Raw genomic sequence first — 13,045 nt, forward strand, 5'->3', positions numbered from 1 at the left:
AATGATTTTAATTTTTTTTACTTTTAAAAATTCCTGGGCTGGGGGTTGGCTCCGTGGCCGAGTGGTTGGGGTCACACGCTCTGCTGCAGGTGGCCTGGTGTTTCATTGGTTCAGGTCTTGGACGTGGACATGGCGCTACTCATCGGGCCATGCTGGGGTAGCGTCCCACATGCCACGGCTACAAGGACCCACAACGGAGAATGTACAGCTATGTACCGGGAGGTTTTGGGGGGAGAAAAGGAAAGGAATAAAATCTTTAAAAAATAAAATTGCTTTAAAAAAAAAAATTCCTGGGCTGGCCTGGTGGCATAGTGGTTACATTCACACGCTCTGCTTCAGTGGCCCAGGGTTCACAGCTTCAGATCCTAGGAGCGGACCTACACACCACTCATCAAGCCAGGCTCTGGCGGCATCCCACATACAAAATAGAGGAGGATTGGCACAGATATTAGCTCAGTGACAATCTTCCTCAAGCCAAAAAGAAAAAGTTTGGCAATAGATATTAGCTCAGGGCCAATCTTCCTCACAAGAAAAAAAAAACCCTCAGTATCCTAGAATATCCCATTTCCACAAGCATCTTGATTTGAATGAAAATATATACCTAAATAAAGCATTACTTTAAAAAACAGATATGAGGCCAGCCTGGTGTTGTAGTGGTTGAGTTCGCGTACTATGCTTTGGCGGCCCGGGGTTCTCAGGTTCAGATCCTGGGCACAGACCTACACATAGCTCCTCAAGCCACACTGTGGCAGCATCCCGAGTACAAAATAGAAGAAGACTGGCACGGATGTAGTTCAAAGACAATCTTCCTCAAGCAAAAAGAAGAAGATTGGCAACAGATGTAAGCTCAGGACCAATCTTCCTCACACACACACACACACACACACACACACACAAATACACCTCAGATACAATAACACACCATTCAAATATATTTATATGAATATAATGTAGAAATTTTAAGTTGTTTACTGCCAGATATGTGTATTTTTTAAAGTTTTTACTTTTCTTGGTGAACTCTGCTATTATGCTCTATTACTGAATTCATTACTCAGTGGGGATTAATTCAGGCATATCTTGAAGGTGATTGGTTCAGGAGAATTAAGATACCTGAAAAAAATGACCCAAATACCCTCCTGACATTTTCTGGAGTGGAAAATGAAGAATAAGTTATACAGTTTTTAAATGCAAGAAGATTCAAAGTGAATGAAAGCATCTTAAGAAGCTAATTGTAATGAATTTATTTATCACAATGTTGCCCCACTAGTTAACCTTTGCCTCTTTTCTTCTCAGAAATAAGGCCAAGTCCATACCCTAATCACAGAGTCCTGTCTCTGTCTTAATTCAGTTTTATAGCCATCCCACCAGGCTATCTTCTACATTTAAGAAATGTAAACTAGGTTATAAAACTGTAAGAACCTTAATTTTTACATTTCCTGAGTTTTATGGGTTCCAATTTGCAGCGTCAGCATTACATTATCGTAGTTTATTTTCTCCATGATTTATCAACATGAATCAGTAAAGTTGATGTCAGGATGTCAAATAGGGAATGGACCAAGAATTTTAAAATGCGGGAAAGGCTTTCATTATTTCAACCTTATTTTTTCAATTATAACATATTTTTGGAAGAAATGAGAAATGGATGATTTTTAACTAGCTTTTTGTGTGTGTTTGAGGAAGATTGGCCCTGAGCTAAAATCTGTTGCCCATCTTCCTCTTTTTGCTTAGGAAGATTGTCACTGAGCTAACATCTGTGCCAGTCTTCCTCTATTTTATGTGGCATGCCACCATAGTGTGGCTTGTTGGCCGGTGCATAGGTCCGGACCTGGGGTGTGAACCTCCAGACCCCAGGCTGCAGAAGCAGAGCACACGAACTTCACCACTATACCACCAGGCCGGCCCCAACTAATTTTTTTTTTTTTTTTTTTAAAGATTTTATTTTTTCCTTTTTCTCCCCAAAGCCCCCCGGTACATAGTTGTATATTTCATTGTGGGTCCTTCTAGTTGTGGCATGTGGGACGCTGCCTCAGCGTGGTCTGATGAGCAGTGCCATGTCCGCGCCCAGGATTTGAACGAACGAAACACTGGGCCGCCTGCAGCTGAGCGCGCGAACTTAACCACTCGGCCACGGGGCCAGCCCCCCAGCTAATTTATTTTTTAATAAACTTTTTTATTCAGGTAACAACCTGATTTTAATACCAAATTTGTCATTGTCCAATCAGTAAGCCATACTCATTACTTTCTAGCACTGTAGAATGAAGGGACTTTAAACCTTCTTGGAAGGTCTGGCTGATGGTGGTGCCTCCAGGGGACTACACTTGCCTAAGTACAAGGACCCAAAGAGTTAGAGAAGCTGGTTTGCGGGCGTGGCGAGACGGTAAGAGGCCAGCAGAAAGTCTGCTGCAGGGAAGTCAGTGTTCTGGCAGTTATTTAGATTCTTTATTTCTTCACGTGGTCTAATTCTGTCAGAATTGTTTCCTCTACAGAAGAAAATGAAGGCAATTGGGCGGTGTCTTTCTGTGAACATAGAGTAGGCTAAGGTAGAAGAGACAAAGAAGATTATCTGGCTTCTCCTAACTCTAACTTCCCACCTTTGTGCTTGCATACAGCTCTCCTTTCCCTGACTTTCTAGCCCTTTGCCTTCCCAAGGACACAGTCTTAAGCCTTCTGTTCATATCTCTGTACAAACAGTAACCTCAGCTGTCTCTTTTCTGCTAACAACTCCCAAATGTCTAGCTCTAGTTTTGACTTATCCAACTCCAGGGCCATTTCTCCTTCTGCCTATTAGATATGTTTAGTTATGTAAAATTCAACACACTCACATTAAATTAAACCATTTTTCTCCCCTCTCCTTATTCACCCCATTTTTTTACATGTGTTAGTGATAGCAACATTATTCCAATCATGTCCTCACAATTTTACTATCACCTTCAATTCATCCTTCTTTTTATTCCAGGTCCTTTCAGTTTTTCCTTTGAAATGGTTCTCCATTATGTATACTACCTCCCTGGTTTAGTATGCCTTGATTACTTCCTCAGCCTGTCTACTGGCAGCCTCATTTCAGATTCTCCTTTACTCAATAATCCTGTCCCTTATGCCGTTGCTAAGTTAGCCTCCCCTGCCAAACTCATATAATCTTGACTACTCACCTCCCTCAGTTTGTCAAGACAGAGCTCTCCGCAGCCCTCAAGACTCTCTGTAATCTTATGTCATGTGGACGATCCAGGCTTGGGTGTCACCAAGTAAGTGATCCTAAGTAAGATCATTGTACTTCATTAAGCTTCCATGTTTTCTTCTATAAGATAAGAGTATTCTAAGATGCCTTCAAGTTCTAAAATGATGGCTATAATTCCCAATGGAACTTTTCATTTATTTTCACAACAAGTATTTATGAGCAATTACCACTTTACAAGTGTTGTTCTAAGCACTGGAAATACGGTGTTGAGCAAAAGATAGATGGTTGCTTCTCTGAAGAAATGTACACAATCTAGTGAAAAAGACAGAATTTGATTACCAAATAGTCACACAAAGTAATATGTAATGTAAGTTAATATAAGTGTCATGAATTTCTGTGGATTCATAAAGGAGTAGAGAGTTAGGGAAGCTTCTCTGAGTAACTGACACTTGAGCTGAATTGCACAGGATGAAAAGGAGTTAACCTTGGAGGGGAGGGTGGGTTTCTGGGAGAATGTGTGCAAAAGACGCTGTAGGGAGAAGGATCATGGCACATTGAAGGAAGTGAAAACAGGGAAGAATGAAGGAACAGTGGTATGAGCTGAGGCTGTAGAGAGAGGCATAGGCCAGGCCTTGCTGGCCATAATAAAGGATTTTAGGATTTTTGCCTTAAGAGTGATAGGGAACCATTGAGGACCTTTACACAGGACATGTATGTGGTGGAGGAGTGGGGGAAGTGTATGTGCGCGCTGATATGGTTATATTTGCATTTTGAAAAGATGATTCTAGTTGCATGATGGAGAATAAATAAGAGGGGATAGAGTAGATGCAAGGGACCAATTGGGAGAATATTGCCGTTGTACTGGTAAGAGATAATGGTAAGTCGGATCAGGGAATGGTGACAGAAGTAAAAGATCTGGTAGATATTGGGAAGACAAAACTGGAAAATTTTAAATATATACAAAAGTAGACTGAATAGTATATGGAACCTCCTGCTTAAACAATTGTCAGCTTATGGCAATATTGTTTCTTATATGCCCCTGTCCTACTTCCTCACCTCCTGTATTATATTGAAGCAAATCCCATGCATTATATTATATCATCTGTAATATTTCAATATGTATCTCTAAAAGATAACATTTAAAAACATAACTACAATACTATTATCAAACCTAAACCTAAAAATTCTTCAATATCACCAAATACCCAGTGTTCAAATTTCCAGTGATCTCATAAATATCATAACATGTGTGGAAGTGTGGGTGTTTGTATGCATGGTTTTTTTTTGGACCTGGGAGCCAGATAAGGTCTATGCATCACTTTTGGTTGATATGTCTTTCAAGTTTCTTTTAATCAATAGGTTTCCCCTCCTTATCTTTTTTCATCTCTTGTAATTTATTGAAGAAACCAGATCGTTTACCCCATAGAGTTTACCACAGTTTGGATTTTGTCTGTGTCCCTGTTCTCTATATTTCCTACATATGAATTGGTAGTTGGCTTAATCTATTCAGGTTTGTTTTTTGGTTTTGTTTTGTTTTTAGCAAGACTGTTAAGGTTTTGTATTGTTCCATCAGGAGGCACAGAATTTCTGAAGGTCCCTTTTTGTGATGTTAACAGCTGTTGATGCTCAATGCCTAAATTCGTTGGAGGTTGAAAACAGTAATATTTTAATTCTAGTATTCCTTTTTCATATATTAGCTAGAATACTTCTATAAAGAAAAATGTTCCCTCATCTCCTGCCTGTTTACTCAGTAATACTGGTCATCTAAGAATGGTAGGATAACTTAATTCTTTCTCTTTATTTACCTATTTTGAAAAATGAGTTGGTTTTCTAGGTGGGAACAATTTTTTCACAATGTATACATGTATCATCACAGTGTCCACTTTAAATATCTTACAATTTCGTTTGTCAGTTATACCTCAGTAAAGCTGGAAAAAGATGAGTTGTTTTCTAGCATCTTCGAATGGTGGCCAGTTAGTTGTTGTTTGATATTGTTTTGAACTCATTATTTTTAATGATGCTCAAATTGTCTCATCGTTGGCAGTGGGAGGCTCTGTAAATTGGCTTCTCCGTGTTTTTAATTTTCCCTCACTCTGGAATCCTTGCTTCCTTATCTCAAAAAAACATTTGACTGTTGCCAAAAATTGGATCCACTGTCTCCAACCAAGAATGAGTATATGCCATTGAGAATAGCCAGAAAAGGAGGACATAGGCACCAAAAACGCTGCCAAAATTGTTGGACCAGTGGAATGTACTTAGCCTTCTATGATGACTACTTAGAAGAAAAGCTCATTTAGATGAGTTCAGTTCAGTACATTCATTTTAGAATACCGGTACAATTACCCTATAATCAGAACTTTTATGCTGTGATTTTGGGGGATACAATGTAGTCAAAAAAATCAATGTGTTATCATAAGAATATGTGCATGACTAATTATGCTAGTTATTGATGATGCCCAAATCCCAGAGATAAGCACCATGAACTGCTACTGGCTGACCCAGTCAAGGGTTTGTGTCAGTTCATGGCGCTGAGCCTCAGCAGCAGGTGGGACAGCTTATACCCAGTTCCACTTGGTACAGCATTGTTAATTAGCACTCATGTCTCCTACCACTGAGGTCTTTACACTTCACACCTTCAATGAGAACGTGTTGATCTCATTGTCATGGGCAACTTTCCAGGCTTTCTAGCTCTCACACCTGTGAATACTCAGTCTCTACTGGCCATCATCATGAATACCTTTACTTGGACACTGTAACAAAAATCCGAATTTGAATTACTGAATAAAAGAAAAAAATGTACTATACCTAATAATAAAAAGATTTTTTTTACTAGACTTACTATAATGCGTCAAGTCAAGCTTGATTATAGATTTGTTCTGTGTTTTGCGTTTACCTCTCCAAGGTTGGGCAGCCGGTGGGGGGTGGGGAACGCCATCATTCCTGTGTCTATACATAGCCACCCGTAGCCACTGACTGTTTTCCTAGCAAGCCTTCCTTGTCTAAAAAATTTTTTGTCTCTTACAAATAAAATTCCAAAGGAAGAAACACTTAACAAAGAAGTTTTCTTTCATAAATGTTATGATTTGGGTATAACAAGCCATATTGAATCCATTGGGTTTTTGGTAATAGATTTCAAAATACATTATGAAAGTAAGTAATATGATGACTAATGGGTCAAGTAAAGTTGGAACATTGTAAATGAGAAAATAGCTGGAACAGTTTTCAGGAAACTTTTCCAGTTGATGTCTCGTCCCCTACAAGGTGTGCATTAACATAAACTTAGGGGAATCACCTCTGGGGCTTGAATTCCCTCTCTGATTTCATTACTACAATATGATTCTTTTTCTTTGACTATTAAGTCATCTCCTAGGGTGATGGGGACATAAAATAAGTGTAATTTATTTGTATTTATCTAATCTCCTTTTAACTCAATAGTCATTCCATCATTCTGTTTCCTGGTACTGCTCTGAAAGTTTTGAAGGGTAATTAGAATCTAATAATTGACAGGCATGTGTTTACTTGGTAACTTAAAGATACAGAATATGTTCTGGGGATGGTGAGAAATTAGATCTGGCAGAGAAATAGGTGACTCAGCTGGGAGATTATTACTGCATATTCTTAAAATCTAAACTTTGAAAATCATCCCTTTATTAAAGTTCAGTGAGGATTATGAAAAAAGTCTGAACCCTTTAAAATAAGAATCTGATAATAATCGGACTAAATCCATATTAACAATCTATGCCTGGTTCTTTATCCATGTATTTCCAGTTCTTGTAAGACATTATTTTATATAGCTCCCACTTGTCTCTATTGAATAAAACTTTTCTAGTTCATTTCTTTAATGTTTTCATCTTAATAATAAGGTTAAGGTTTTTCATCATTATTTTTAAAAGCAAAAAAGAAGACCAGAAAATACATTGCTCAATTTTTATTTTTATTTTTTATATTTAAAAATGCCAGAGTTTTTTTGTTGCATAATTTTTCCCATTTATAAAAATAACCTTCCTATCGTTATGAGACTGAAAATATTTACAATAAAGGTACTAATTTTCTGCCAAAAACAGTGCCTGGCTAGCTCAAGGATGGGAAAGTCTAGAGATGCTGGATAATAAAAGTAGTAGTACAGATATGTTGACTTATCAGATGTGACAAATGACTTCATGATTTTAGTTGAAGGATTTGCACATATTAATGGACTTCATGCAGCAAATAAAGGACGCTGTTTCATTTGTAATGTTTCTCATTCTGGTGCATGCTTCCTGTCTCTTGATGTACCTGGTACATTTTTTTTTTTTTTTAAGTGAGGAAGATTGGCTCTGAGCTAGCATCTGTTGCCAATCTTCCTTGGTTTTTTTGCTGAGGAAGATTGTTGCTGGGATAACATCTGTGCCAATCTTACTGTATTTTGTATGTGGGATGTTGCCTCAGCATAGCTTGATGAGTGGTATGTAGGTCTCCGGGGCCGGCCGCCAAAGCAGAGCATGCGAACTCAACCACTATGCCACCAGGCTGGCCCATCGACCTGGTACTTTTGAAACGAATACGTAGTATTACAGTATAGCCTTGTTTCAACTCGCTTTTTGGGCTCTTGGCCTATAGTATTGTCCAACTTACCCAAACGAGACTGCCCCAGATCTTCAGTTTACACATAGAATAGGATGTGTTCTGCAAGGAATGTGGCTCAACACTCTAGCTCTAGGGGAGAGGGAGTGAGGGACTCTGTGGCTGTGTGGAGAGCACGTTACACAGAGGTTGCACTATATGCAAACAAACGTACAAGAAAACATTTAAAAGGTAAATTATTTGAATGTTTTAATATCAATTTGTATCTTATAAAAGTTAACACTTGTCTTGTGCTAAGTATATAGCTCTACTAGATTTTTGAACTTTTTAAAACCTTTCATCAGCTGCTGTTCAGTGACTGAGTGATTGAATTTGTACTCCTAGGTTTAAAATCACCCAAAGAATGAAGTTTTGATGCATGCATAACAGTTTTGACATAACTCCACAGGAAAGTGACTGAAGCATCCAAATAAGACGACTTCCTTTACCAATCTACTTGTCTGAGAAAGAGTCATCCAGAAACCAAATCCCAAAAAATTAACATTAAAAATTCACATTTCAAATTCATGAAAGAAAAGTAATGTATAAGAAATTTAAATAATTAAAGTTTCAAATTATTTTTAGAATAATTCTGTAGCATTTATGCTTCTGAAGTTATTAAAGTTTAAAATCACACTGACACTCTTTGGGATAAACTGTACAAGAAAGGGAGATCCAAGAAATTGCTTCAGATTTTCTTATTCCTAAAATGTGTTGAGTCCTGGTTAATCATTATGCATGTACAAACTAGTGGCCTAATAGAGATTCATGACTCTGAAAGACAGAACAAGACAGGCAACTGTAATTAATTACGTATTTGCCATCTCCATTTTGAGGTATTAGACTTGTACTGAGTAAATATTGTGAGCTCTCCTTGATGTAGCTTTGGGAAATGGATCTTTCTGATTTCAGACTATTCAAAGAAATTATATTTGGTAGGATAAGATTAATAACTTAAATAGATCCATGGTTGAAATTCACCAATATGATTTGATTTTTAGTACACATTTCTTTTTCTGAATTATCAGCATTTGACCTCTACTGGTAAAAAGGAACCTTATTTTAAAATTTATTTTGTAATACAAACCAAGTCATATAATAGAATATATTCTCTCTTGTAATTAAACTACTTTGGATGGTGCCAAATTAACCTGTGCTTTGAGTTTTACTGACTTAACTGACTCTTGTCTAGCTGTTAAAGCCCCTAATTTTTATTTGATATTAATTAGATCACAATGTTTGATATTAATAAGATCAGGATTATCTGTGGGCTTCCCTAATATTTAGGAGTAACATTCCATCTTTTTCACCTTCTACGGAAGGGGCCACCCTGATTTCACCAATAAAGGTATTAGTATAAATGTTCTACTCCCTTATTGGAGGGGCTATGGAGAGTGGAAAGTAAACAGAGTTATTTAACACTTAGGCCTAAAGTGGGCTTCCCTACTTAGAAGAGCCATGGACACACGCAAGCCCTTTTATCCTTTTGAGAAACACATGTGAGGGTAAAGAATAATGAAATGGAATGGAAAAAACTATCCTGTCTTTCGTACGACAAAGTGATTGAAATAATTTTCTTTTTTAGCTTCAAGCTAAAAGCTAAAGCTTTTTTAGCTTTAGCTTTGTTTTGTTTTTCTGTTGTTGCTATCATCTGTTAAGATGGTTCCTTTTTTATTATTGTAGTATAAGGTGGTGTTATTTTCTCTGAGGCCACAGAATTTGGAAGGCCATATAAAAGGGTATGTAGGCAAAACAAGTAAATGTGTGGGTTGTTTGAACCATTCAATTTCTCTAAAATATTTTTCCCGCCAGCCTCTTTCAGTACCCCAAATTCTACAAGTCAAAAATAATACCTTTCTATTATGTTAAGCGAAATAAGCCAGATAGAGAAAGACAAACTCTGTATGACTCCACTCATATGTAGAAGATAAAGAAACACATGAACAAAGAGAACAGATTAGGGGTTACCAGGGGAAAGGGGAGTGGGGAGTGGGCACAAAGGTGAAGTGGTGCACCTATAATATGACTGACAAATAATAATGTACAACTGAAATTTCACAAGGTTTAAACTATCATAACCTCAATAAAAAAAAAATTTTAAAAGTACCTTTCAACAAATTGTGCTGATATAATTGGATATCCCCATGCAAAAGAATGAAGTTGGACCCCTACCTCACACAATACACAGAAGTTAATTAAGAATCATCATACACCTAAATGTAAGAGGTAAAACTATAAAACTCATAAAAGAAAACATAGGTGTAAAACTTTGTGACCTTGAGTTAAGCAATTGTTTCTTGATATGACACGAGAAGCACAAGCAAAGTAGTAGATGTATTAGATTTCACAAAAATTAAGATCTTTTATGCTCCAAATTATACCATCAAAAAAACTGAAAAGATAATCCACAGAATGGGAAGAAATATTTGCAAATCCTATCTCTGATAGGGACTTGTATCCAGGATATATAAAGAATTCATACAATTCAATAATAAAAAGACAACACAATTTAAAAATGAGCAAAGAATGTGAATAGACATTTCTCCAAGAATATATGTATATACACATGGCCAATAAGCACATGAAAAATGCTCAACATTGTTAGTCATTAGAGAAGTCAAAATCAAAATCACAATAGGACACCACTTCATACCCACTAGGATGGCTATATCAAATGTGACTCCGGAAGCCCACTGCTAGGTAAATACCTAAGAGAATTGAAAACATGTTCACATAAAAATCTGCACATGAATGTTCATAGCAGCATCATTCATAATAGCTAAAAAGTGGAAACAACCCAGATGTCTAGAAACTGATAATGGATAAACAAAATGTGGTATATCCATATGATAGAGTAGTAGTCAATCACAAAAAGGAATGAAGTACTGATGATACGTGTTTCAACAGGAATGAACCTTAAAAACTTTTATTATGCTAACAAAGAAACCAGACACAAAAGGCCACATATCTTATGATTCCATTTATATGAAATGTCCAGACTAGGCAAATCTATAGAGACAGAAATTAGATTACTGGTTGTCTGAAGTGGGTGGGGAGTGACCCCTAAGTGGTGTAAGATTTCTTCTTGTGGTGATAATAATGTTCTGGCATTAAATACTGGTGGTGATTGCACAATCTTGTTTGTATACTAAAAACCATTGAATTGTACACTTCAAATAGGTAAATTGTATGGTATGTGAGTTAATATGTCAATGAGATGTTTAAAATAATAATTCCTTTAAGTTAGGGTACTTTTTCCAGTTTAAAAAATATGGGGAGCAGGGAACATTGCAGATTTTAAGAAATCTCATTTTACCCATGTTATGTTGGATGAGGTATTTGAATTTTATCAATGCAAATGTAGGTAAAGATATAGGGACCCTTCTGATTTTTAGCAAGTCACAAAGGGAAAACATTTTCTACATATACTTGATCAGAGAGTGGTAGGGGAGGCTACTTCAATTAGTCAGTTGGACAAATATTTATAAATACCGATATTTGTGTCAAACACTGTGCTAGATACTAGGGGAAGTACTTTTACCTTAGAAGAAAGAAAGCCAGTTCCAGTAACAAACTGGAAAGGTTATTTGATTTTGCCTCAAGGTGGGAGGGCAGAAGTAAATGTCCAAGTGTGGCTTTCGCTCTATCAGAAACTGACAGTCACATGGATTGAGATGGGAATGAAGTCATGTAAGTAGTAAAGGGAAAGTATTTCTTCAAGTAATTTACATGGAAAGAATAGTTAGGTGATGAGTAAAAGAATTACAACATCTGGCATCCTAATGAGTCCATAATACAGGTGTTGGGAAACTTAAATAGGAGCTTGACAGGGAAGTAAAGGCTTATATTCGATAAGAGAGCTTCAATGATTTTCTTCTCTTTTTCAATTCTATAGCAGACATCAACTTGGATATATCAAAGCCTTTGAAAGCAAACCTGAGTTTTACTAAGCTGGATCAGATAAACCATTTTTTAAAAAAGATAAAAAGTGTGCACAACAAAGAGACTTCGGCCCTGTCATACACCATGCTGAATAAGGATGAGTTACCAGCCTCCAAATGTTACCGTGGAAAGTTGTCTAAACCTAAAGTTCATGGTGATGGAGCACAAAAGATTCCATTTCAAGAAAACGTGTGGAGAACTGTTTCCTGCTTTCAAAAAATTTCTGTCCATACTACTCAGATTGTGGTCTCCATGGAAACTGTCCCCCATCCTAATAAACCATGCCTGTTAGCATCTTTATCAACCCTCCATGGAAGCCTTAACGTCAAAGCAGCACAGAAAGTACCTGGTAAGTCACAGAAAAGGGGAGAGGGAGATGACGATATGACTTGTTAACAACTGGAAATGTGTAATTTTGAAGATTTATATTATGTAGAGGTTAAAAGTTTTAAGGGCCATTAGAGATGAGGACATTTCTGGTTTGTGACTTTAAGAGATCATTTTATAACAGTCCTTTGAGCCTATTTTAATGCCTGAAAGTAAACTGTTCTATCTACCTCTTCAAATGTCTTCCTACAAATGTCTGTAGAACTGTTCATTCCTAAATTTCTTTTCACCTAAAATTGCTGTACTGAAACAATGGAGTATCAAGTTTTGTGAACCTTTAGAGCAATGGTTCTCAAAGTGTGGTCTCAGAACCAACAACATCAGCATCACCTGGGAACTTGTTAGAAATGCAAATTCTCAGACCCTACGCTGACCTACTGAATCAGAAACTCTGGGCATGGAGCCCAGAAATCTGTGTCCAACAAGCCCTACAGGTGATTCCAATGCACTAAATTAAGTCACTGGTTACTAATTATTTTAAAAAGAAAAATTGCTCTGGTGGCAGGCATGCTGCACAAAGTGTAATAAAAGCCAAGGTTCAGCTTTTCTAGGACAATGCCATTGAGGATTATCAGGCAGCAAGAGCTGGCAAGAAAAGGCTGTGCTTCTGTGCCAGCCTAGCAAGGAGAGGTGTGGACCCTCCAAACTGAATGTTGTTGATTGGTGGAGAGGTGAGAAATTAACAGGCAGTGACATCTTCATTTTCCTCTTTGTTACCATAGCTAAATTGTTACGTGCTTTTTCACACTGAATCGAAAAGGGTAGGCAGAAGGAATATGAGAAGGAGAAGAGAAAAGACAAGGTTCAGGAGGGAAATAACAATTTTCAATCACGGAAACTGCTACTGTAAAAGTTCAGGGCACAATGCCAGAAATTTTACTTTGAAAGTAAAAGCAAAAGGGAAAATTTTTTTCCACTTTAATTTGCAGGAAAGAATTG

The 13,045-nt window shown here is 37.2% G+C and overlaps 1 protein-coding gene across 9 annotated transcripts in view; it reads left to right on the forward strand.

The window, feature by feature from the left end:
• VPS13B (vacuolar protein sorting 13 homolog B) overlaps positions 1-13,045 on the forward strand; it is a 781,052-nt gene that overhangs the window by 597,887 nt on the left and 170,120 nt on the right. For 8 of the 9 annotated variants that reach the window (XM_044743909.2, XM_044743903.2, XM_044743907.2 and 5 more), the window contains one exon: positions 11,673-12,068. In XM_044743909.2, the coding sequence (XP_044599844.2) occupies positions 11,673-12,068 (396 nt within the window). The remainder of the gene's footprint in view (positions 1-11,672; positions 12,069-13,045) is intronic. The other variant, XM_044743908.2, reaches the window with a different exon arrangement.

The sequence above is a fragment of the Equus asinus genome, chromosome 12 (genome assembly GCF_041296235.1).
Source record: "Equus asinus isolate D_3611 breed Donkey chromosome 12, EquAss-T2T_v2, whole genome shotgun sequence".
In the NCBI taxonomy this organism is placed as follows: domain Eukaryota; kingdom Metazoa; phylum Chordata; class Mammalia; order Perissodactyla; family Equidae; genus Equus; species Equus asinus.